This window comes from Crassostrea angulata, chromosome 4, assembly GCF_025612915.1.
Source record: "Crassostrea angulata isolate pt1a10 chromosome 4, ASM2561291v2, whole genome shotgun sequence".
In the NCBI taxonomy this organism is placed as follows: Eukaryota; Metazoa; Mollusca; class Bivalvia; order Ostreida; family Ostreidae; genus Magallana; species Magallana angulata.
In genome coordinates, this window is record NC_069114.1 from 34,794,824 (window position 1) to 34,822,267 (window position 27,444).

General features: G+C 33.5%; 3 protein-coding genes across 6 annotated transcripts; 1 reads left to right on the plus strand and 2 right to left on the minus strand.

Annotated features, from left to right (window-relative positions):
* Window positions 1-7: 7 nt before the first annotated feature.
* Window positions 8-6,102, minus strand: LOC128180411 (polycomb group RING finger protein 3-like). Of its 2 annotated transcripts, none has more exons than XM_052848516.1 (11): window positions 6,068-6,102; window positions 4,456-4,557; window positions 3,118-3,259; window positions 2,670-2,766; window positions 2,522-2,577; window positions 2,282-2,335; window positions 1,863-2,028; window positions 1,422-1,446; window positions 1,192-1,293; window positions 819-914; window positions 8-104 (listed from the first exon to the last, which is right to left on the minus strand). In XM_052848516.1, exons 1-11 carry the CDS (start codon window positions 6,077-6,079, stop codon window positions 30-32), a joined length of 927 nt encoding a protein of 308 aa, XP_052704476.1. In that variant the 5' UTR covers window positions 6,080-6,102; the 3' UTR covers window positions 8-29. The 2 variants fall into 2 exon arrangements, with proteins under 2 accessions (XP_052704476.1, XP_052704475.1); XM_052848515.1 differs by having other exon boundaries at window positions 6,026-6,074.
* LOC128180409 (nucleolar protein 56-like) lies at window positions 6,095-14,852 on the plus strand. The gene is made up of 10 exons (XM_052848511.1): window positions 6,095-6,199; window positions 6,620-6,827; window positions 7,045-7,212; window positions 7,405-7,603; window positions 8,050-8,237; window positions 9,398-9,549; window positions 10,897-10,997; window positions 11,294-11,442; window positions 13,855-13,976; window positions 14,255-14,852. The coding sequence occupies exons 1-10, from the start codon at window positions 6,197-6,199 to the stop codon at window positions 14,600-14,602; spliced, it is 1,638 nt and encodes a 545-aa protein (XP_052704471.1). The 5' UTR covers window positions 6,095-6,196; the 3' UTR covers window positions 14,603-14,852.
* A 3,254-nt stretch (window positions 14,853-18,106) lies between these two features.
* On the minus strand, window positions 18,107-27,066 carry LOC128180412 (uncharacterized). 3 transcript variants are annotated; one of them, XM_052848518.1, is made up of 5 exons: window positions 26,884-27,066; window positions 24,441-24,502; window positions 21,192-21,419; window positions 18,492-18,826; window positions 18,107-18,362 (listed from the first exon to the last, which is right to left on the minus strand). In XM_052848518.1, the coding sequence occupies exons 1-5, from the start codon at window positions 27,000-27,002 to the stop codon at window positions 18,222-18,224; spliced, it is 885 nt and encodes a 294-aa protein (XP_052704478.1). In that variant the 5' UTR covers window positions 27,003-27,066; the 3' UTR covers window positions 18,107-18,221. The 3 variants fall into 3 exon arrangements, with proteins under 3 accessions (XP_052704478.1, XP_052704479.1, XP_052704477.1); XM_052848519.1 differs by having other exon boundaries at window positions 18,107-18,826; window positions 21,192-21,429; window positions 26,884-26,947; XM_052848517.1 differs by having other exon boundaries at window positions 18,109-18,826; window positions 26,884-27,065.
* Between the last annotated feature and the right edge of the window lie 378 nt (window positions 27,067-27,444).

The window sequence follows — 27,444 nt, forward strand, 5'->3', positions numbered from 1 at the left end:
ATTACGGTAACAATGAAATGGGGAAATCATCATGTTAGCTCTTCTTCTTTCAAAATTTCCTCTTCTTTTGGATCTACTTTGTAATGGAGTTCAATTAAACAGTCCTGAAAGAAAAAACCCAAATATATTTAGTTCATGATAACCATTAATAACTTTTAACTTGATAATATTAGTTAACCAATAACAAACACTGATAAGTGGTTTATTATCAGGCCTCGGCATCACCACTATTTCCAAATCACTCAACTCACTCCTCAAATCAAAATTGTTGAAGGAAAAGCCCATGAATTTGAGGTAAAAACTCGGGACTTGAGGCTGAGTATTGACTTAGGGAAAGTTGGTGATGGCGGGCCATAATAGATACAAGATTTTGAGACTTACTAAGGAGGAATAAGCAGCTAGAATGTTTGTAATGCTATTCCTGTGAGTGGAAGAGTTTTGTAGGGGACTGTTTACTAGATGACAAGGATATTTAAATTGTACCAAGTACACCCAAACTTAAACTCTTGAATTTTGTGCGAAAATGAAATATTTCTGATTGTGATTTGTTTTTAAAACCTTTGAGTGATGTTATATTTTACATATAACAAAACAAAGGTTGGCTGGGTTGGAAATAATTGATTATATGAGCCTCCTTCAGATGAAAATACAATGCATCGCCTTCTGCTTCTCTAGGGGAATGCTTCATATTTCAATGTAGCCTTCAACCCCTGTCAACATTCATAATATAATACCTGATCATTAACAAAGAATAATTTATGTTCTAGCCCAATTCTACATTACTTTGCCGTTTTCTAGTTTAAATGTAATGGCCTTACCTGACCAGCATAGTAATTATCTCGTACACTTTCTAATGTTGTATCCTCATTAATGGATCCCATTGAACTTATTTCTTCAGGGTGAAAAATGTTAACCTATCAAACAAACATACAATTTACCATTAATTCTTAGTCAATTTGGTGAAAAATTATTAACGAAGGATAAGTAAAAGAATGAATTTTAATAATTTTTTTTAATTTAAAAAAATGTGTCTATACATGTATTAATATTTCTATTAATATGGGAAATCATTTATTTCTCAACCATGAAAAAAAACAAAAATTCCATTCCCTTTGTTCTATACTGTTTTATGAGATTCTTTCTACCATCAAATGTGGAACATTTGTGTAATTATATGACAACATGACTTACTGTGAAATAATTTTCTAACTGTAACTTCTTCTTGATAAAGCTTTTAACATTTCCTATTGTTGCTCTCTTGGTGACTCTTATATACTGCTTCTCAAGTTCAAACTAAATATAAACAACATAATGACAATACTTAAAGCATGTTTTTAGTATTTAGATAATCTAAAAATATTTTTCTCATAAATTAATGTATTTTGCAAGTACAAGACAACTAAAATAAAGGTATAAAATACCTCTTCATCTAAATCTTCATGTTCACTGTAAAAAAAAATAAAACAATTAATGATAAAGAACTCTCAATAAATTGATCCTCATCTCGCCTGTAGTTTTTTGTGTTTTTATTGTTTGGATTGGATTGACCGTTATTAATTACCACGAATAACAAGAGTTTGATGTTAGGTAAACATTATCTGTGACCTATTAGCTTCAAACTGAGTGAAGTTTCCAAGAAAAAGTCAAAAAATAGAGACACTTAGAAAATTCAGATAAATGTTGGAAAAAGAATATTCCCTCTCCTTCTCCTAAAATGAGGATGCATTATAAAACAGAGAACTAAATGTACATTTGTAAGGTTTAAAACAAACGTGGTAGTATAAAACATGTACTGTAAAAGTACATGGTACATTTTCATTTCTGTTAGTCAGTTCTGACCTTGTGTATGTACTGGTACTAACCTGATTTGTGTTAGCACTAAAGAGACAAACAGAGATCTGAAGTTCCCCAGCACTGGTTCCTTCTTCTTCTTGCGGATGTACTCGCTGGGGAGGAGAGGCTGGTCCATGCGAGGGGGAGGGGTCCGTGGAGGGGAGGGGGGTAATTGTAGTTTGGGGAGAATTACCTCTGTAAAATAAGGGAAGGAGTCATCTACGCATCACAGCAAAACAGTTACAAATAACTCTAGTCCTTATAGTGAATTCTGAATTCGCAAATACAACAAAACATGTTGCTTACAGTGTACTGTTTCTCATTCTTCATAGTTTTGAAATGTAAATATTGTGCATATGACAAAACATTTGTATTAAGAGATATTTATTTTCACATACTTGTATCATCATAAATGCTATTATAAAATCTACACACATATTCTTTTTACCTCCAGTTTCTTTTTCATGATTTTCATAAAATTCTATTTCTCTCTTTTGCTCCACTGAAAAAAACCCACTCATAGTAAAAACTAAATTTATTTTTTATAGCATTAGAATATACATTTATATTCATGATATTCATTTAAATATTAATTTTAAAAATATGCAATAAGAAAAGAATCAATTTCAATTTTAGCATGATTGAACCAGGCTGTTATTTATAAAGTAAATTCCATCAGTATGCATACCTTCAGCTACTTTTGGTAAGAGTCTGTAAACTATGTCTTGTAAAGTACTGTCATGTCTGGAACAAAGACATAAAATTTAATTCCAGGAAAAATGTAGTGCATTGTGAGTCATTTAATTGATCCATAGCAGAGTTGTTGCTTAAATTACCTGATATGAACAAAAGGATCTGTTGGGTGGATAGGGGTGTCACAAGTAGGGCAAGTCAGACTCCTCTCTGTGTAACGGACAATGCATGTTTTGCAGACTGAAACAAAGTACTGGTACTTGCAATTATGGTCTACTGAATACCGGTAATTTATTTACACATCCCTTTTCAAAAAAGAAAATTTTTCAAAACAAGAGATTCTGTAGATGTCTTGTCATTTCAGTTAAACTTTTCTATAAAACTCTGTATCTTTCATGGCTGTTTTAGCAGCTAGCGTGCAGGAAGGTTGGCAGGAAATTAATTCAAGTGATGAGAGTTTGGAAATACCAAAAGGTGTTTTAATCACCAGAACTTTGACTTATACCAGAGCATTTAAAGCAGTAAGTGCAGTATAAAGCACTTTTACTCTTTCAACCAAATACTTTTCAATTCAAACATTGATCTACTCACAAGTGTGCATGCACTCTGTGATGGTAGATGCTTCATACAAGTAGCCCCCACAAAGAGCACAGGTTATATAGGGGTTCAGCTCTCTCAGCTGTAGCACTATGGGTTCTTTGCTGAGACTGGGTGGCTCTGGTAGTAACTTGAGCTGGAAGAAAATATAGTTCATACATATAGATAGAGAAGAATCAAAATACTGTGACTCATATACATGCATTTCATCAAATGCATTTTCTGAATACTTAGCTAATCATTTTAATAATGTTTTTTAATCTATAGAAATACTGTCTTTTTATGACCATATAAACCAATAACAAAAACTGAATTTTGACATGAGTTTTGTAATTGATATATATTATTGAATACTTTTTGGGAGTTGATTTTAATCAACTCTCCTATGCAGTTACTCTGGCAAACCGAAAGTGAAACAGTGTTTGGACCTAAGCACAAATCATCGACGCTGACAAGACTTAGTTCTTGAAAATAATAGAAAAATTCGATGTAACGTATGCTGAAGCATTGTTTTTCAAGGAAACTTATCTATAAACACTTTGAAAATAGTCAGATTTTATATAATACGAACAATTTAGGTATTTTTGTAATCTCGTGTTCCTACGCCAGAGTGTAATAAAGTCTTGTTCAACCAGACGCTCGGCTGTCTCCGTAAATTTCCGACAAGCAGAGAGGCTCTCTTGCTTGTCGGAGATTAACAGAAACAGCCGAGCGTCTGGTTGAACGAGACTAGAGTTCGATATCAATAGTGCCTGGATCCATACGATTTTTAGAATTGTTTACATACATACATAGTTTAAAATCTTTAAATATTACACAACATGATTCATAAGGGATTTCTCGAAATTCTTGTCGCAAAAGTCAAAAAATCCATATAATAAAAAAGTGTGCAATTCAAATACAGACTAGAAACTAATTGCCATGCAAGATAAGTTGATTTTAAAATAAATGATAATCTATAAAATCAACTCCCGTCAGTACTTCAGTACTTTGATTCTCTGAAGCAATGATCATGAATAACAAATACTGTGGTTTCATCAATATTTGTTGAATACCAATTTCAAGTTTGTTGAGATGACATTAATTAAATTATTTAATTAAATTAATCAATTAAACATTTATTGAAGTGCAATGTCTTGCAACCTTTCCGATTGATAGGATCATTGCCCACATTAACATATTCTCTAAATCATGATTTTCAACAAATTCTTCAAAACTGATGACCATAAATATTCATGGAACTCCAGTATTTAGGGCGACAATTCTGCAAGCTAAAGTTCTGTTATTGTAAAGTTTCATAAGCAATGTGATAAAACCTACAGAACTACTGACCTGCTCCAATAATGATGCTGGCTCAGATGCTATTTCAGGTTTAGACACACTTTCAGATGACAAATTTATCTTTTCAGTTTCATTGGAGAGTTCCTCTACTTCCTTGATAAAAAAATTAGACATAAAGAATAATTAAATATTGACAGATCTATACAATCATCATAAATATCCACCATAAAATAAAAATGCATATGTAAATCTGATTCATCATGATGCATTAACATTTGAAAAAAAATGCTGATGGTCTCTGCCTGCATAGTTGCCAAATCTTATGCCTCCTTATGTGCCATTAAAAGGCCAACCATTACGTTCTGGACTTTTAATTAATGAAGCAGTTTCAAATCAAAACTGATTTACATCAGTTTCTTTCCATGGTTAACTTTATCATTAATCACAGTAGAGATTGGGCTTAGTTATTTATATCAGTCTGAGGTCAGTCCTTCATATTTTATTTTTAAAAATTCAGTCCAAGCTTCTTTTTTAATCCTGGTTAAAATTGATAAATATAATATACACATGTGTGCCTCTTTTACTGCAGGTATATTTGATTTGATTTAGCGTCTTCTTTTGCTCAATATCCATACGATCTCGATGTTCAAGCTATGAATTATGAAGGACTGTCCCCAAATTTATAAAAGCGTCAGTCCAAATATTAGCTGCAGGACTGTAGCTCCCGGTCTGAAAAAATTCGGATGGACGACCTGGGAGCTACAGTGCCTCCCATAGTGAAAAAATGCAATTTACTGCGCACAAAAAAATGCGCTAGTTTTGGACGGATTAATCTTATTTACGAACACATTCTGTACAAATATTTGATCCCAAAAAATTCCTCGGACATTTTACTACAGATATTGTCACTTCACTTGCCTCTGATATTCTTTTAAACACCATCCCGAGCCCTGTTAATTAAAGTGGTGTAAGTTTGTTTACATTTAAAAATGGCGACTCTCGATCTCGACATAAATTAACATACTTCATTTTCCGAGGTCGGTTATCATGTTTAAGAGAAAGTCTGCGGCAAGTAAATTGACGATATTAGTAGTAAATTTGCTGAAGAATTTAATGGGTTTAATTATTTTTACAGAATTTGTGTGAAAATAAGGTAAATAAGTACAAAACTAGCACAATTTTTTGTGCGCTGTAAATTGCAGTTTTTTACTATGGGAGGCACTGTAGCTCCCAGGTCGTCCATCCGAATTTTTTCAGACCGGGGGCCACAGTCCTGCAGCTATCAAAATATCTAACCTTTATCTATCTAGTTCTGTTGAATTTAAAATATGTGAAAAATTGACAATTAACGAGACATTTTCCAAAGAATAGTTTGTAAATATCAACTTGAAAATATTACTCAATAGTCAAGGTAAAAGGTGCATAATCTTTTACACAAGTTTGTTTATCTTTAATTAACAAATATGCAATTTAACATGAAAAGTTATTTTAAAACTATTTCTCTGTCAGTCTGACAATGTTTTCTCATTTTATTTAACTACAACGCAACTCCAATGAAATGAAAAGCAAGTGAGCATCTGTATAAAAATATTAAAAGCACTGTGGATAAAGTATTCAATACTCTAGATGCGTCCATGCATCACCTATCCGCAATCCAACTTACTGTAGCAGCCATTTTGAAGAATTAACCAAACGCCGCTATGAGATAAGTTTTCATTGGATGAAATTTCGGAAGCTCAAAATATAATCCAATCCTTTTCATCGTAACAAGTTGTTGTAGTATGTTGTGAAAATGGTAAGAGAACACGTGGGGATAGCAAAACACTTTAAATTACCTTATTTTAAGAAATACAATCAACTTGTTTTAGTTAGTGATGTAAAAAAAAATCTCCAGATTTGTATTTATTGCTTCCGCGTTCCATTATTCTTATTATAACGTATTTGTTAAATTTTTGGAATGGGGGGGGGGGGGTTGTATGCAAGTATGGCAATGCCATTTTACTGATTTATACTCTTTAAGACATGAATGAAATGTCAGTTTGTCTGCACACTCTATTGCGTACTCTTTAATAGGTTGCCCCTCGCGCTCTCCAAAGATTAAAACATGTAGCATATATATGTAAACATATGATTACGTTATATGTTTTTAAAGTTCTTTAAGTCATGACTTGCGTATGTTAAAGTGATGGAAATCTTCTCCTTTTTTATTTTGTAGCCACAATCGTTGTACGTGTTGTTTGAACATGCCTCTGGGTATGGTTTGTTCCGAGTCAAAGAATTTGAGGAGGTGGCAACCTTTATCCCAGAGGTGGAGAAGAGCACAAATGATGTCAGCAAATTCCAGTCGCTCGTCAAGCTGCTGGCTTTTTCACCTTTCAAAAGTGGAACAAATGCCTTGGATAACATGAACAGCATCTCAGAAGGTAGTTTCAATGTACACAATCAATCTAATACTCGGTTTTCTGTGTATAGTTAAAGGATATCCTTATAATTTATTTAAACGATGCTCAGAAACACAATTATCAGATTTTTTAAAGTTTGTTACTTAGGCACATATTTTAAAACTTTTATTGTCTCTTTGTATTGACAACCCAGGAAAATATATGTTGTTTCAAATTTGCTTTTTGGCACACATTTCAGGTCTCCTTCATGATGATCTGCAAGTTTTTCTGGAGTCTAATGTTCCTAAAGGAGGAAAGAAAGACAAAGTGGTAGTAGGAGTGTCCGACGCTAAAATTGGCGCCGCCATTACTGAGGAACTAGGAATCAAATGCAGTCATATTGGGGTAGTACCAGAGGTAATCAGAGGTAAGGTGCAAATTTTTATGCTATAGATGTATAATTAATGATAATTAAAGGTTTCAAGAAAATGAACAATTATAATATATTGAATTTAAAAAATCATATAAATTTTTCTATGGGCAAATATAAACACTTAAAGACCAAACATGTTTTGCTTTTGTTTCCTCTTCGTAAACAAGTACATATTGTTTTATTTAGGTATCAGACTTCATTTTCCTAACATGGTTAAAGGACTGACGGAGGTTTCATCTGCTAAAGCTCAGCTAGGTCTGGGTCATAGCTACTCCAGGGCTAAAGTAAAGTTCAATGTCAACAGGGCAGACAACATGATCATCCAAAGCATCAGCTTAATTGACCAACTGGACAAAAACATCAACACTTTCTCCATGAGGATTAGGTAAGATTGTTCTTGAAATACCTACATTCCATAAAGTTCTGTTCTGCTGATCAATACACTGTTGGATTCAACATAAATAACTGACAGTATTAGATATATTGTGAGATTATTGGCAAAAGTTTATGCAACCATGCAGTTTTTGATTCACATATCTGACAAAGTTTAACTTCAATTGTTCCTTTGAGGAATCCTTTGTCAATGATTTTTTCCATGAGTGTTCTTATAGTTTACACTGTAGCTATATTTATTTGAGTACCAGAGGTCTGCTGAATTTTTATTTTGATTTATATATTAGTAGAATGCCATTCCAAAAACAGTAATCAAATCAAAAGAATTGTAAGAACATTTAATTTTGTATTAGAAATACATGTATTCTAATAAAAATCCTATGACGCTACATGTTCAATGTTCAACTTAATTTAATAATGTAACTTTATGCATTACAGAGAGTGGTACTCCTATCATTTCCCAGAACTGGTGAAGATTATCTCAGACAACTATTTGTATGCTAAGGTGGTCAAGTTGATTGGAAACAGGAAGGCTTTTACAGAAGAGTCCATGGAACAGTTGGAAGAGCTGGTCATGGACAGTGGCAAGGCCCAGGCCATTCTGGACGCGAGCCGCTCATCTATGGGTCAGTACTCTATGTACAGTCTGTTAATTAAGACCAGTTAGAATGTGGGAAGTACTCTCAAGAGCTTTTAAAAGTTGTCATTAATGCTGGCGTAAATGTCAACATTTAATATGATAAATTACTAAATATGTTAGTGGACGGATGCATGGTTTTAGCCAATCTATCATTTGATCATGATAAAACTTTTGTATATTGAACATGAATAAAACACATACATCTGGTGTATAAGAAATTGTATTTTTGATACACTGCATTTGTATCTGTACAACATTTTTCAATGGTCCAAACTTTTTGAACAATATACAAAATCTAACCTTTTATAAAACAAAACCTATTCTGACTACTGCAACAACTTAGTTTAAAAAAATAAAATAAGTTTAGATTTCAGGCATAATGTCAGTATCAAGACCCATTTTATCAAATTTTGCATGTTAAAGCTGCTTGGTCCGATTTTTTTGTAATTACAGTATCAACATTTTTTCCATACAAATCATTTATCTTAGAAAGTTATGGACTTTCTCCTATTTACACCAGCAGAATCAGTCTCCTTTCAAAGTTAGAAATATTCAAAGTAATCAAAAATAATTTCTCTTTGGGCAAACGAAAAACAAACCAAAATGCATCACGGGAATGTTTAGAAAAGGAAACCGCTTGGTTTCGTCCCCCGAATGATTGGGGTTATTCAACCCGCATGCTATGCATCGATTGTAAAGAAAGCAGACTTTGGAAATATTGGCGAACAAAACGTACACATGTTATTTGTAATTTGTCTGATCATTTCGACCTTTATTTAAAGCGATGTCAAAGTCGTAACACAACCATACCCGTCTCGTCGTCAGGGGTGAAATTTAACATGAGGCGAAATAACGCAGTACCTTTTAATGTCGTTTGTTTTGTTAGCAAATTTTGTACGTATTTTTCTTCATTGAAATTTGGCATAATTGATGGGTAAAACTACTACATTGTCTATTATTATACATATACTTAGCATAGCCATTGTTTAAAAGCGTGCATAAAATTTGATATAAAATCGGACCAAGCAGCTTTAACTCTTGGAAAATATTTGACTCTTGGGTCTTTATTCATCAGTTTGGGTTGTCTCCTGGTAATACAATGTAGTGTCAGACAGTTTTTGTAAGAAGTCTTGTTGTTATTGACAGGAATGGACATTTCTCCGATCGATCTGATGAACATCGAGGCGTTCACCTCCAAGGTGATTTCACTGACAGAGTACAGGAAAGGTTTGGCCGACTATCTCAGGAGTAAGATGAAGCAGGTGGCTCCTAATCTAGGAACACTCATTGGGGACCAGGCAAGACTATTGTTACATTCTTGATTTTATTTGTAATTACTTGTTTTGGTGGGGAGGGGTGTTACACATCGGTAAGATTTTAGGCGGGGGAGGTTGGTATTAACACATTGGTAGAACTTGAGATTTAATTCTGAATTGAGGTGTCGTGAATTATTGGGTATGTTGAATATCATTTTTAAGGCGTCGAGCTAATGCTCGGCAGCCTTCTAGCGATCGTCTGGATTGGCAATCGTCCAAAAAGTCATGCTCTGCACCGCCTTTTAAATGCGCATAAGAAATAAGTTCCTTAAAGTATTAAACGTATTACAAGATTTTTTTCCATTTATTAAACTAAATTGTGTACAAAAAACCCAAAAATAATAACGATAATGCAGGTGGTTTGGTCGAGCATTTTAGAAAGCACGTGTTGTGGATTTGTTTGTAAACAACCATACCATAGGAAATCTAGTTTCATTATTGAAATAAATAAATGTATGTTTTATTATTATAATTAGGGACACACTGTTAATGCATTCAAATTATGAACCTGTGAAAGTTGTTCAAAGACTGTTTGAAGCAGAAAGAAAAAAATTATTTTTGAACTTTGAAATTTCTTCGATTTTTGCAACTACATGTATGATGAGTCATTGTATTATAAAAGCACTACTACCTATTTTAAAAGAAAATATACTGATTTTTGTTTTTAAAGCAGCAGAAAACAGAATTCATATACTTTTCTATTATAATTTAAGTCTAACATTATTTGATATGACTATTAGCTAGTACAGAAGTTCAAATTATTGATATCATTCTATATACCGGTGTCATATAATATTTTGATACCGCGAAATATTGAACCCGGGTTCAATATATTATGCGATATTATGAACTCGGGTTCAAAATATCGCTGCGATATATTGAACCCCCCCATAAAATATTGAACCCCGGGTTCAAAATATTATGGCCGCGATATTTTGAAACCCCCTCGAATTTTCATTGCTCTTGGAGAGGGGTTCAAAATATTATGGAAATAGGTTGGGGTTCAATATATCGCAGCCATAATATTTTGAACCTGGGTTCAATATTTTATGGGGGGGTTCAATATATCGCAGCGATATATTTTGAACCCGGGTTCAATATATCGCGGGGTATGAAATATTATATGACACCGGTAATCGAAAAAAATGTCAGCTCGACGCCTTTGTGGGCGTTCCGGCCTTTGATTTTTTAATATTGCTTAGGAGAAAATCTTAGAAATTGACTGGTGTGGTTGAGAAGAGTTAGGTTGGAGTGTCATTGTTGGGTTAAAGTTTTGTTGTATATACTATTTTTATGGTAAAATCACAAGTTATATACAATGTATTTCAGGTTGGAGCCCGTTTAATTGCTCATGCAGGCAGCCTGACAAATCTAGCTAAATACCCAGCATCCACTGTACAGATTCTTGGAGCAGAGAAAGCTCTGTTCAGGTAAGTTGCACCAAATTTTGAAGCAGGATGATGTGTTGAAATACAAAAATTAACTACTGGTACATTATTTTCTACATTGATATGAACATTGTAAATATTAGGTTTTTAGTTATTGAAGCATTACATATTTTCTCACTTTTGAGAATATGAAAATACAGAGGGGTCAATTGGCTTACATTGGGCAAGATGTGACTAAAAACTGATGTGTCAGTTCATAATCAGAAGCTTCCAAAGACAAAAGTGATACATGTATTGAACTTGAATTAATTTTATTTTGATGTTTTCTGTCACTCTAGGGCTATCAAAACAAAGGGAAATACTCCCAAATATGGGCTTATCTTTCACTCCACATTCATTGGTCGGGCTGGAGCCAAAAACAAGGGAAGGATATCTAGATACCTAGCCAACAAGTGTTCCATTGCCTCTCGTATTGACTGCTTCTCAGGTAGTTTTGCTTAATTTAGTGGTTTATCACTGTAACGCTATTTTGAAGAAAAGTATACACAGTCATTACTCCATTTTAGCTCACCTGAGCCAAAGGCTCAAGTGAGCTTTTCTGATCACAATTTGTCTTTTGTCTGTCGTCGTAGTCGTTGTCGTCTTTGTTGTAAACTTTTCACATTTTCATCATCTTCTCAAGAACCACTAGGCAGATTTCAACCAAATTTGGCACAAAGCACCACAAAGTGAAGGAGATTCAAGTTTGTTCAAATAAAGGGCCATGCCCTCTTTAAAGGGGAGATAATTGAGAATTATTGAAAATTTGTTGGTATTTTTCAAAAATCTTCCTCTCAAAAACTATTTGGCCTGAAAAGTTTAAACTTATGTGGAGGCATCCTCAGGTAGTGTAGATTCAAGTTTGTTCAAATCATGGTCCCTTAGGGTAGGGAGGGGCCACAAAGCGGGATCAAGTTTTACAAAGGAATATATAGAGAAAATCTTTAAAAATCTTCTTCTCAAAAACTATCAGGCCAGAAAAGCTCAAATTAAATGGAAGCATCCTCAGGTAGTGTAGATTCAATTTCATTCAAATCATGGTCCCTGTGGGTAGGGTGGGGCACAATAGGGGGATCAAGTTTTACATAGGAATATACAGAGAAAATCTTTAAAAATCTTCTTCTCAAAAACTATTAGGCCAGAAAAGCTCAAATTAAAATGGAAGCATCCTCAGGTAGTGTAGATTCTAGTTTGTTCAAATCATAGTCCCTTGGGGTAGGGTGGGGCCACAATGGGGGGATCAAGATTAACATAGGAATATATAGAGAAAATCTTTAAAAATCCTCTTCTCAAAAACTATTAGGCCAGGAAAGCTCAAATTTAAGTAGAAGCATTCTCAGATAGTGTAGATTCAAGTTCGTTCAAATCATGGTTCCCGGGGGTAGGATGGGGCAACAATTGGGGGATAAATTTTTATACAGGAATATATAGAGAAAATCTATAAAAAAATTCTTTTAAAAACTATTTGGCCAAGAAAGCTCAAATTGGCGTGTAACTATCCTCAGATAATGTAGATTCAAGTTTGTTCAAATCATGGTCCCTGGAGGTAGGGCGGGGCCACAATGGGGGATAAATTTTTATATATAGAGAAAATCTTTAAAAAAAATATTCTTCTCAAAACTATTAAGTGGGACCATGAAATGGGGGGGGGGGGGTATATAGGAATAGAGAAAAATCTTCTTACAGGTACAACAACAAAAGGGGCTTGGTATTTACCAAAAAAAAGAGGTGGATAAAAATTGGCATATTTTCAATATTTTTTAGCAAGATCTACTGTACTAAGATGTCAAGATATTTTGATACTGTAAAGCTAATTTGATCAGAATTGAGGCAATTGTTGCTCAGGTGAGCAATGTGGCCCCTGGGCCTCTTGTTAATGATATATATGAACATACAAGTGTACAACAATCTTGTTTAGACTAAATATTATACTTGTATCAATTGCTATGTATGGTGGCATATATCTGCCCCTTGTGTGCAAGTTATTTTTCTGTTAATTATGTCGACATGCAAGATATTTATGTCAACATGCAACATAACTATGTTGACATGCAAGAAAACTGCAATCAAATAAGAGTTATACAAAATCTAAAAAATTGCTAACATGTGACATCTATGATTTTAGATACGCTACCTTATTTATGTTAACAGGCAACTTCTTTATGTCGACATGCAACTTGTTTATGTCGACATGCAACTAAGTTATGTCGACATGCAACTAAGTTATGATAACATTCAAGATAAATATGTTGACATGCAACATATTTATGTCGACATGCAACTTAGTAATGTTGACATACAACTTATAAGTTGCATGTCAACATATTTATCTTGCATGTAAACATGACTAAGTTGCATGTCAACATATTCATCTCGCATGTCAACATTAGTAAGTTGCAAGTTGACATAAATAAGTTGCATGTCGACATAAATAAGTTGCATGTCGACATAAAAAGGTAGCATCTAGCATCTTGGATATCACAGGTGGGTAATTTTTGAGATTTTGTATAATTTATCTGGTTGCAATTTTATTGCATGTTAACATAATTATGTTGCATGTTGACATAATTATCTTGCATGTCGATATATTATCTTGCATGTCGACATATTTTATAAAAAAAAATAACTTGCACACAAGGGGCAAAGATATGCCACCATAGCTATGTTTAGTTTAAACAAATTGTTATACTTATATCAATTGCTTTATAAATTAAGTACTTGAGATAAATGATATTAATTGAAAACATTTCAGATAAGTGTAGAAGCTACATGTACTGTTGATGCATTAAAAAAGAAATGTATATTTGGTCCTATATATAGTTGCAAATAGTGTATGATTTATATAATTTATTTTGTGAAGAAATTCCAACACAAGTGTTTGGAGACCATCTTAAACAACAAGTGGAGGACCGTCTGAAATTCCTCGACACTGGGGAAGTACCACAAAAAAATATTGATGTGATGAAGGAGGCAGTGCAAGAGGCAAGTATTAGAAAGGGTTGATCTAAAAAATATTTTCAACGTTTTCATCATCTTAACAACATTTGGTTATGAATTGAAATGCAGACAGCAAACATTGATGAACATTTGATTTTAATGTACATTTGACTTTGATGAATATTAGTTTTGTCAATCGACTCAACAATGAAATCCATGAAAATTGGTGCTATTAGTGAGTATATTGTACATGTATTAATGATGAAAACACTGTTACTTCAACTAAAGTTTAGTAAAGACATATTTGTTTTATTTTATTACAGGCAACTGTTGTTCAAGCCAAAGTGGCCAAGAAAGAGAAAAAGAAGAAGAAGAAAGAAAAGAGAATGTCCTCTGCCAATGATGATACCCTGGATACTACACAGGAAGCAGACACCACTCAAGAAATGGATGTCTCACAGACAGAGGAGCCAAAGAAGAAGAAGAAGAAAAAAGCGAAGAGAAAGTCAGAGGGAGAGGGTATGGACACCACCCAGGAGATGGATACCACCCAGGAAGAGGAGCCTCCCAAGAAGAAGAAGAAGAAGACTAAGGTGGAGGCTGAGGAGGTTGATGAACCTGAAGAAGACCTGTCAAAGAAGAAGAAAAAGAAGAAGAAGAATAAGGAATAATGGTTGAAGGGGAATGCAAAATTCTATGGAAATTTGTCACATACCATAAGAATTCATTCCAGCATGTACTAGTATTTCATTTATATCAAATTTTATTGTAAATAAGTGAACAGCTGGAATCAATTTTCAGTTTATTGCACATCACTTTACATAAACATGAAAATATCTTCTTTTAAAATGCTGGAATGAAAAACAGATCCATATATTGCATATAAAATAGTAATGTTTTAATAAAACTGATAGAAAATCATCGGTAGAGTTTTGTTTGTGTTCGTTTAATATGGTTTGGTATCTTTCTTACAGAGTAAGCATTGGTTTTAATATTCCGTGTTGGTCATGTTAATGTTGCAATATTCAAGTTTCTGTTAAAATTCATTTAATTACCTGAAACCATTGAATGACATACTAGTACATCAATGGATTCATATATAGTTATCTCTGAGAAGAGACAAGATAATTTTCAATACTTTCCAGAGTTTCAATATCACCAGAAGGCATGTGAAAATGGTCTTGTAAAACGCTTAATACTATTGGGGTGTTTAGAAATTGAAATATAATTAAAAAGTGTCTGATATTAAACTAAAGAATCTGGGGGAATAAGCCGTTGCAAATGCCCACGGATTCTCATACCTCTAATAAGTAATAAACGTACGAGTTAACTGGGCATTTAAACGGTCGACAGTAGTGTCCAAATTAAAATGTCCAGAAAGGCGTAACTGTCCTTAAATTTTACAGTATTTACATATACTTTGAACTGGCAAATTTGAAATGACAATCACGTAATCATTTAAAGAGTTTAAATTAATTTCTAAAAATATTTTATTTACTAATTTACCTCAGTCATCATATACTCAGGCACGTAGCATAGTGGGGGGGGGGGGGGGGGGGCAGGGGGGCCTGGCCCCCCACTTTTTCTCGCATCAACAAATTTTTCAAAATTTACATATAAAAAATTGAAAAATTGAATTATCATGGAGTTGCCCCCCAGTTTTTGGCAGTATGTAAACAATTGGTATGAAAATAAGGAGATAAGGAGTGAAATTAAAGTTCCCCCCACCCCCCAGGGATTAGGATTTTGAAGATTTTGGGAAAATCCCATTTTTTTTTCTTGTCAAGATTTTTTGGATGAGTCTGCCCCCCCCCCCCACTTTCAAATACGATGCTTCGTACCTGTTATACAACCCCTAACGCAGGGGAGTCGACAAAGAGTATGGGGGAGTCGATTCCACCATTTGTAGTAGTCGATTTTTTCCGCTTCGGAAACAGGAGGAATTTAGGTAACACTTTTTGTAGGTATTTAAAACAAGTTTTTCCAAAAAAAAATCAGTGGCGTCGGAATCAAATTGAAAGTGGACTTGTACAAAATATTGACAAGCAAAAAAAGGTCTTTGGTATGTATAAATTTGCAAAAAAAAGTCCCCCCCCACCCCGGTTCCGACGCCTATGATATAATTATACCACACGGAAGACAGCGGTAGTCAAACCATTAACGTATAATAAGGGGACTTGTTATTCGTCACTGGTCATACAATGGTCCGAGTGGTCTATGTGTCTTCTGGTACAACTACTATGCTTTTTCTTTCACAACAGAACACGCATTTGTAATGTGATTTTCCTGCCGATACAATTTGAAGTGAAATACATGCCTAGTTAATCGTTGAATTTTCATTAGGCGCACACTGTACATCTGACTTAGCATGTATTCTGCATTTTGAGCACAATTACATGCTTTTGTCCAGCGTATGTCCCTGTTGTGTTAACAAGACTCTCAAGGATTCAGAGATGGAACGTTTTATCTTGCCATTTAATAGTTTCTTGCATGCACAACAACCATCTGTTTACAATATGAAATCGTGCAATCTTAAAGAGAATAACATACATTTCATATTTATAAAAGTAGTAGAAAACGCATATCAAATAATTTCAAGTTATTATTAGCAATTTTTTAATTATTAAGAAAAGAAAAGAAAAATACATTTTAACAATGTATATTATTAAGTATAAAAAGAAAATTACATTTTAACTATGTAAACAAAAAGATAAGCAAAATACCCAAAACGCGTACGATTCGAACACCCGCTTTTACAGTGACATTGTTCAAAGAACTCCTCGCTTACCACTACACCACCGATTCGCTTGTTTAGAGGGTATAATATAGCTGATTGTATTGTTATCAGTATTACGCAAACAACTGGACTTAGCCATTTAAAGACCAAGCTTAAAAATTAAAAGAAGAAAACTTACTTTTTACCATAGAGTGGGTTTTCGTACCATTTTTTTGGAAAATCGAAAAAGATAGACGTTAATATGTGATATCAATATTCGTTCTTTAAAAAATGGTACGATAACCCACTCTATGAAAAAATATAATTTGAACATCCGATTTCTATATCATTTTGTTGCCAAATTAGCATATAACTATTTTGTTGTCTTAATAACAATTTAATGTGAAGTTACTTTTTGTGGGCTATGGCAGCACTGAATGTATATGCTTACATACTAGTATGTTTAATAAATGTAACAAAAGTGAAATTTGTTAGAAAAAAAATGTTAGTTTTTTAAATGAACCTATGTGGTTTTTTGCCTCGGCTTATTCCCCCAGATTCTTTGGCGTTAATTAAAGGCAAAGGTTGAATTCCAGACTGCTTCCCCATTTGATTTTAATAGAATACCAGTATAATTTCAGTATACCATAACTCTGATGAATGAGAAAAATCTAGAATGGAGCTATTCGGGCTATTTCACATTTTTAAAATAGATCGAAATTAATGATTAGTATTTTAAGTGACACAATCTAAACAGGAAATTACATGTAATTTCATTCCTAAAGTGAACAGGAAGTTAATGTGGGTACACTTGTAACTTTTCGGATTTCCGAGCTTTCTTCTAACAAGGAAGTAATTCAGTTTAGGCATCGGTGGTTAGGTAGAAAATGTCTGGTTTTTGTCTATATTCAGAAACATTTAGGATATATATGAACTGTGTGGATAAGGCCAAAAATGTATTCACATGAACAATAAAATGCTTTTGGTGATTCGGGATATGAAGGTGGCGACATTGCAGAAAAAAATACATGACCCGCGTTAGCGGGTTAACGCGGGTCATGTAAAAATTTTTCTGCAATGATCGCTACCTTCATAACCCGCATGAATTATCAGAGAAAGCATTTTATTGTTTATATTTACATCTTTCTCTTAACAAATTAATAAATTGATCGTAAAAAGAAAGTTAAATTAACTATAAATTACTGTTAATGTACATCAGTACGTTAGCTAAAAGAAACAGCCAAATCGTCTCCTTTGGGAATTTGAGTCTGGCATCATCATGAATATTTCGTGCAGTCCGTGTTTTTTCTCAAGTTGCTGAAGGATAAACGGGGCGTGTAGATTTCGTTCCCGTTGCTTTCTACAGAGCTATGAATTAACAATTTATCTCCGTAAGAAATTGAGGAAATCATACTTGGTGGATGTAAATATAAGATAATACAGGAAAGGATCTGAGAACTTTATTTTTAAGATGGTATGGGGTACCTTGAGATATCAATATGGATAAAAGTACATATGACTGTTAACACATGAAAAAAATGATATAGTATTGCTCATAAGCATCCCCCCTCTCTCTAAATTGCTGACAGATACAGCTGCTTGGAATAAGTATTTTCACTCGCTGAAAATTCAGGATCGCGTGTACTATTCTTGGGGGATCCAACAATCTCTACGTACTTCGGTACGGTTCTGTCCTGTGCCGTCGCATCTTCCGCCTGTAAATGAACGTTGATGTTTGATTGACACGGTAGTGGTTCATTGTTTTTCTTGTGGACATTTTCAGTATAATTACATGTATTAATTTCAGTGTAATGGGAATCTCTCCGTCCAGGTTTTGTGTTTACCTGTGACATGTCATCTACCCCCGGGGGCTGGTCTGCATTGATGACGTCATATGACTTCAAATTTACTCCCGTGGTGCTTTGGGTTGTTAACGTGTTTTTGTTGAAACATTTGGATCGAATCTGTGTTCCAACAAAGACAGCGAACAATACAATGAAGAAACCACAGAGCACGAATAATCCGATCAGCATGATATTTTGTGAATCACTGATTCCCCGATACATCCGATTTCCCGTACTTGTAGGTAAGGTTTCGCCAACAGCTACATTTGCCGTTTTGATTGTTGCGCTTGCACGGGATGTTGCAACTTCGTCAGCTTCTGTTGTCCTGATATCGTCTGCATTAATGATTGAGGGTTAATTACAATATATAAGATATACGATATGGACCAAATATGGCCCCCTAGAATGAACATCATTAATTATCTGTAATTCTTTGCTTCCCTCGTACGGATATACAATCAAAAGAAACTTTTTCATAATTTTCATTTTAATCCAAATGCTTACAATTTTGAAATATGACATCAAAAAGTTAACATTTTCCCGCTATTTTTTCGCATTTTTAGCATAAAACGGTTTGTTTTCTAGCAGTTTTCCTTTCGGAAAACATTGAGCGATTGCTTGAACGAACAAAATATTTTCATCAAAGATGTATCTATCCAAGGCTTTTAAGTGACGAAAAGTTTGTTCTTGTTCAAAGCATTGTTCTATTCTTTTAAAATAATGTCAATTTTTGACTGATTTTGATTGAATTTCAAAAATAGCGTCACTTCTGATGTCATATACATGTACTGCCATAGAGTGCAAATAAATCAAATAGGTTAAAAAAACAACAACAAAAAACATATCACATGTGTATATTAACTATTCTAAAAGAAAATTACAACAATTCGCTAATAACTATATAGGTAAAAAACACATATTAAATCAACTATTCTTAAAATAACAATATAATGTACCTGAAACACTTTCAAAAATGCGAATTATGGGGCCAAAGAGAGTGTTCCAAAAACGCCGGAATATTCCCTAACGTGGAAAGGACCTTATTAAAGAAGAGTCTTAAATAAATAAAGACGCATTATGTAGACGACTATATTTACAAAGCGGGCATGTATGTAGACAAAATACAGTAAAACACAAACATTAATTATCGGATAAGGCAACCACAAATTACAGTTAGGAAGATGGCGATATTTTCTGTATTTATCAATTTGATTTCTACTGTCCAGCGTGTTTAAATAAATCTGACTCTGTCAGAGTTGTATTTATAAATTATCGCATGTTTCTATAGTATCTAGATAAACGCCTAGTCCGGATAAAAGTTGGAACAAATTTATCCATACATATTTTCATTAACCTATTGCTTAATCACCTATTCATACTTTTTAATGATTATTTTTTTGCTTTTAACAACCTGTACACGTATCTTTGAAAACAGCACACTCAGTTATTTCATAAAAAGGAGTATATCAACTTTTTACACTGATGCGTTAAAATCCCTTGTTCAGCAGAAAACGTTTATAATTCAAGTTTATAACGGGGACTTCATACAGTTAATAATGTTGAAAAAAATTAAGCGTGCATGCAAAATATTACATTTACAAGCGTTTAATTAAATAATTTTATTCTGGCATCCTTAAATCATCTATATATACATGTATATTACCCTTTCATGGGATTGAAAGAAATACACGAGTATAAAAAATAAATTAAAACTGTTTCGGAATTTGAACACAATCAAAAAATTCGGGCATGGTTACAATCTATTCTACTTGCGATACCACTCGACTTATCTAGACATTACTTAAAATGGGGGAATTTAACACAGCGTTCTTAGATTTCAAAGGTATTAATGATTTTTCTAAAAGTTAGATTTTTTTCAAGATATGCCTCTATGAAACAAAAATCGGAAATGGCAGTTTTCAAAAAACTGTCTTATTCTAAACGTAAAAATTTAATTAATTTTGTTTCAAGGAGGCAGTTATTCCACAACAATGAGGATTCTCCTTTTATAAAGCGTTAATTTGTCTGTGTAACAATTTTAGATTTATATAATGTTCACTGGCGTCGAAAGCAAATTGAAAGTGGGGGGGGGGGGGGGGGGGGCTAGACTAATCCTCAGAAATATTGAGAAGCAAAAAAAAAAAAAAATTCCCAAAAATCATGAAAATCCTAATCCGTGTGGTGGTGGTGGGGGGGGGTGTATCTATAGTTCCCAAAAAAATCTAACCTACCAATTTTTTTTTCCAAATAATGAAATTCCTAATCCGGGGGGATGGGGGGGGGGGGGGGGGGGTGGCTAGTATACCTATGACTCAAACTTCTCAATATTTCAATCTTTTCATGGTAATTTTTTGGAACAATTATATTTACTGCGACAAAAAGTGGGGGGGGGGGGGGGGGCTGAACCCTCTCTGATGCTATGTGCCTAATGGTTAGGCCTAACTTTGCAAAAAAAGTGGGGGGGGGGTGGGCTTAGCCTTACCCCCTCCCCCCGGGTTTCGATGCCTATGATGTTCTTATAAAAGAATTACATCGAATTATGTAACTTTGATTTTTCCATTTTATCTGCAATTCCTTTAGGGAAAATTAGCATAGGAACTGCAACACCCTCTTTTACTCATATCATTTATATTCTTTGATATTATAAAAAACGAGGTTTTCGGATGTACAAGATTTATCTACACATTATAGTAATAATACCTTCAGTTGTTGTTGTCATTTTTGTTGTTGTTTCTATTATTGTTGTTACTTTTGTTGTTGTTATTTTTGTTGTCGTTTCTGTTGTTGTTGTTGTCGGTAGGACACAACCAAAAGATGGGTGACATGTTTCACTTCCTTTGCAAGCACACGTAAACTGACACCCCACTCCGTAACCTGGAGGATCACAAGGTATGGTACAGTTGGGACCCAGATACCCTGCTGGACAACCTGAAAGTATCTAAACTACTTTATATGAAAATAATAGACTCGAAGTTTTGGGCTTTAATACTGAGCAATCGAAAGAGTACTGTCTTTTGTTTTATATATTTTCAACATCATTTGTACTTGAAGAGTACCAGTTTGTTTTTATTTTTCTCAATCAAGCTTCGCTAATTAATCAACGAAAATTCCTTTAAAAATCCGGATATCATCTGATTTTTTTTATATTTTACAATCTTGCGCATGCGCATTACATTCACGCTAAATCACGAGAGGCTCTTTAGTTTATGTTTCCACAAAATCACATTTGCATGGATAAACTCAGAAACGATCACACAAATACCTATAAATTTTCATTGAAGATTTGTCATACATTCTGTTCGCCGAAGAAATTATGGGAGATAACTCTAACTCAGTGCATTTTGAATGAAAAGACCAGAGAGTTCCGAATGTCAGCATGGGTGTAAATTAGAAGCGAATAAAAAGAAGTTGGTGAAAAAGTGTTTACTTCTTCATTAATATGAATTAATTTTTTAGATGAAAGGTTTCACAGCCTCAAAATGGTTTGTTATATAATAATAATTCAATTGTTATTTTCAATGCAGCTTTGTTAATTTTTTGTGATCGGCTTCGGCCGATCACTGTTGTGTCCATATGAGGCATCCGGCCGGCAAATGCTTCCACGTGCGCACACATTCCGTTTGCATAATTAGTTCTTATAAAAACTTGAAGTTTGGTTTAGTATTTTTATAACATTTTACTCAGTTTTATTTCAATTCATTTAAGAAAGATTCATTCAGTAATGCAGAGTACCCCCGGATGTTTACATCAGAAAAAAGTTATAGAACGTTGTAATAAGGAATGAATGGGTAGTATAATAAGGAATGAATGGGTAGGCGTTACGCGATTGGCTGAATTCAGGTATGTGACAATTCTCATTTTGTAGTAAAAATATTAGTTTTCAAAATAAATGATGGAATGGGGGAATATTTTTAAAGAATATAGCAACACTAGGAAAAATTGTAGAGTTGGGGGTTGATTTTTTATGTAGAGTGACATTTACTGCCGATCGCTGTAAGTTGTAAACAACTGCAAATTTGACCTATAAATGCCACGGGACCCTATAATTTTTTTTTGGTCATTTCCTGAAAGGTCTTGAATTGAAGTTTCAAACGATACCAAAGATTTGACTGAAACTATTATAGTAAAGTACTGAGAGGTCATAACATTTGTATGGAGTTCTATGGGAAAATAATTGGTAGGCTTTTCCCATAAGAAGATGCTCCATACACTAACCTCGATCTATTGATGTTGCATAATAGTAGCTAGGAAGACAGCTTGATTTATAAACAAGGTTACGTTATAATGCGACCTCAATAGCAAGTTATGATATGAGGCGCCATTTTAATATTTTTGAGGTATTTTCTGATATCAAAAAATAAATATTTGATATCAATAATTTGAATTTTTGATATCAAAAAATAATTCTTGATATCAAAAAATCTATGTTGTGATATCAGAAAATCATTTTTTGATATCACAAATTCGAATTCTTGATATCAAAAAATGATTTTCTGATATCACAAAATAGATTTTTTGATATCAAGAATTAAAGTTGATTTTTTTAAATCAAAAAATTGAATTCTTGATATCAGAAAATCATTTTTTGATATCAAAAAATAAGACTTACATTAAATTACTATCAACTTAATGAATGCTCCCTGTAATGCAACTTTTGTAATTTGTAAGAAAATGTGTTTCAAGCCTGTAGATGTCTCTTAAGAATAATAATGAATGCCTTATTTTAAACCTGGTTTCATTCTGGCAAGTTTTGCCACATATACAATGATCAACACTGCTTTCTTTGCGATTTGCTGTGAATATTGAAAAATGATGGCCTCGCATAATATAAAGAGTTATACAGGCGTACAGTAAGCGCTTTCAATACATAATACCAGAATTATCAAGAACACTTATTAAATTTTACATTAAAATAAATAAAAGACAACAAACATCTGGCTCTGTAGTTCGGCAAATTAATTTTGGGTCAAGGGAGTATTCATTAAATAGGTGAAATGTATTCGCCATTTTCTTTGAATTTTTGATATCAGAAAATATAATTCTTGATATAAAAAAATCAGTTTCAATTTCTGATATCAAAAAATCATTTTCTGATATCAAAAAAATCGAATTTCTGATATCAGGAAATGATTTTTTGATATCAGAAAATGGATCGTATTTTCTGCTATCAAGAATTCGAATTTCTGATATCAAAAAATCATTTCCTGATATCAGAAATTCGCGATCAATGTTTTTCAGTCGCATTAAATCATTTTAATACAACGCTTTCTTTGTATACGTGTTAGTGCTCTTTGAATTGCCCTACTCAGTATTCTGAAGAAGAATATACATTAACATTTAATAATTACGTTAAAAATATAAAACTAGACAAGGAGTTTACGAACGGCTTTCCCCAAATTTATTTCAAAATTAAATATGTTGACGGTTTATAATGATAAAATTATGGTGTACAGATTCAAGATTAATACATGTATTCTATATTTTGTAAAAAATACAGTACTTTTTAATTTAAATTATTTTATATCAAACCGATCATGTTGATTGCTTCTAGCTATCAATATCATTATTGCCGATCATTCCTTTAAAAGGAATACTTGTTCCAAAATCGTTTCGGAATTTCTGCAATTTTTTGCTACATTACAGGTATATGGAAGGCATTTTAACTGTGGCGAAGGCCTATCCCGAGACATAGTTAGATTATTCTAACTAAGCAGAGTGTAGTGAAATTAATAGCATTATTGTAGGCTGAAAGCTTGGTTATGTTAATGTCAACGATACGGTGTGTCGATGTATTTATTTCGTAAATGTCCGCGATATCATATGCAATGTCAACCAGTGCACGCACGGGTCAAAAGTCTAGTTGAATTATAACTTGTATTTTAACAATGTTGCGGTGTTTAGTCTGTGTTCACGTTTCATCATCCAGTTTGTCCTGTAAAATATACCCACCGACACACTTGTTCTGTTCATCGTCCCATACAGTGTCTGGACAACACCTTAAGCTTGGGTAACTGAAGAATAACGAATTACTAGTATTATGAGAAAGAAAGGGCAAACAGACAGGCGATCAAGACATTAAAAGCCCATAAAATATAATAAATGAAAAAAAAAATAAAAACAGATACTTATAAAATAACACATCAAGTTAATATGTACTCATATATATGAATAAATTTTCAGATATCTTATATCGGTAAATATCGGTCTTCTCTAATGGGGAAATTGGTACATGTATTTACTGTGTACTACGAATGTAAAATCTTATTATTAAAAGAATCGCTATCATAAGTAGTTTCACGAGATTACTAGTCGTTTCCACAAGATATTCATAATAAGTCGTTTTCTCGAAATAATATAGGAATGTTGTTTTCACGAGATGTTGTCGTTTACACAAGATATAATATGTCGTTTTTTCGACATAATTTGTCCCTGGTATCTTGAAAAAAAATTATTTGTACCCCGTAAAAAATATCTTTCTATCAGGAAAAAAGCCAAATCAACAGAAAAAAATACATTGTTACAGTGTATAATGTACTTTAATAAATTTATTATCATTACTTGAGTATAGTTTCTTAAAAAATAAACACTTAGAAATCCCAAATTCTGGCAGATATGGTAAAACCAAGGAAATTTAAAAGTCTAGTACATGTCATTCTTGGTATATGTAAGTACATGTCAGTGTGGGTTTTTTCAATATTATAATGTTTCAAAACCAATCCGACAGCGACGCCAAACATAGAAAACGGTTGAAATTTAAGACCTTATGGGCTATATTGTTCTGTCTTGATTTCAAGAAAGCGAGGGGAAAGTCAAATTAAAGCACTAAAATGTTGTTTGCTGAGTCTTAATTAGTTTAATTGAGTTTGTTTTTGACTTGTCATGTTTGTTGTACAATCATTATAGGTAAACTGTTTGGAGTTCCGATATTGTAAGGAGAGGTAATTAATAACATGCTTGTAAACAATACATTTCGAAGAACAAATCATACTCTCGACTAAACTTTGTTTATACCCATGTCAAAATATCTCCGTTTTACGATGAAACGTTAAAACCTGTTTTCAACACTTCAGACCCGATGCATTTTTGTCTTCAATACAGTAAGCCTTGAGTTTACTATACAGTTCCAATTCTTCCATAGGTGGCCTGTAAATATTTTGAACAGTTTCTTGCGTACAATTTTCACTTTGAAAGGACGTCTTTTGACCAAACATTTTGAATCTGCTCAAAATCAAATATATCTGCTCAATGGTTGTGGGATGCGTACGGTGTGTGTATCTGTGTCTGTTTGTATACGTCATGTCTGCTAGTCAGTCTCGCTTTCAGCCCCCCCCCCCCTGCTAGCAGCTTGCTGTGAAAAATAAACGGATGTCATAGCTCGAAAGCAACAGAAAAGAAGTATATGCTTCACTGCGACACATCTGGAGATCAACAAAGATCAGCAATAACACCAAACTCAGGATCTGCAAGAGTAATGGGGTCCTTCTATATCATGCTGAATCTTTGAAAGTGACAAAAAACATTTCAAACAAGATAGACACCTTCCAGTCCCGATGTCTTTGCAGATTACAGCGCATCTTTTGGCCAAACACCATCCCCAATGAAGAGCTATCTATCAGAGCACCATCCCTCTGTCCCATGTTATGAGTAAGAGAAAATGACAGTAGATTGGACATGCATGTAGAATGCATTTAGCTTCCATCCCAACGATAGCAATGAGGTGGACACCAACTGGAAAGAGAAAGAGAGGAAGACCAAAAGAGTCATAGAGAAGATCAGCAAACAAAGGAAGGAAGGAGAACAACTGGACATGGGGACAAGTTCATATATAGATTGACACAGGACAGACCAGCATGGTGGTCTCTGATGATGGCCATATGTGATAACCAGCACAAAGAGAAGTAAGAAGTAAGTATTAGAGTAAAATCAAATAATTGTCATTTATAGTATCCTAGAGTAGTTTCAAAATAGACCAATTCAGAGTTTTAATGAGAATACACAACGAACTGCTTTGTAAATAATTCAAATCGGCTGAATATAAAAATCAGATATAATCAAGAGGCTTTTTCTTGGTCTTAACGGTGAAATCATATTCAAAAGATTTGATTGATAACAATTGTGGTGTAGAATTCTATCTTAACGTTAGCAATAAGCTTTTAATTATGGAGATGTGGGGTATTTTCTATAAAAAATCATTCAAATTGAAGATCAGTTAAAATGTTGTTTCGCATGTGGTGTGTACTATCTCACTGATAGATAATGGTAAAACTGTTCGACCCATCAGGACTTAGGAGAACTATAAGAAAAATGATAGAACTGAAAAAATCCATGCATATTGCGTACGTCGCTCTTATTTTAGACTTAATATTATATCATGTAGTAGTTCTGTACTTACCTTGGACATTCTGTGTTAACTCGGCAGGGTTGAATTAAAAATATCAAAACGTAAATAAAAGAATTATTAATCATTTCAGTCAGAATATTAGCTCTGGTTCTTCTTCCGCATTTCAACATCGTATTGTTCAAAATATAATGAACCTAGAGACCCTTGTCGATTTTACAGAAACTTGATGTGAAAATTCCAAGTGCAAATTCATAGTCTAAAATACAGGAAATTAAACACACAGGAAATACAAATTAGAGATAATAGATTTAGATAGTGGGACTTCATGTATTGAATACACATGGTTCGTATACCAAAAAAGAAAGGGGGGATTTTCAAGCACTTATCCGGAAAAATGTGCCGTCTCTTTAAAATGATTCAAGCTTCAAGTATTCGCAGAAAAGCATATGTGCGAGACAGATTTATAAATAAACACTGATAAAAAGAATCATTATATAAATATGGATATGGCAAGTAAAAGTGGAATCAACACATTTTTTTTCTATTCTACATCTTGGAAAGTAGAGTACGCGGCAATAGTTCAAAACCACAGCAAAGATATCAATCATTTTA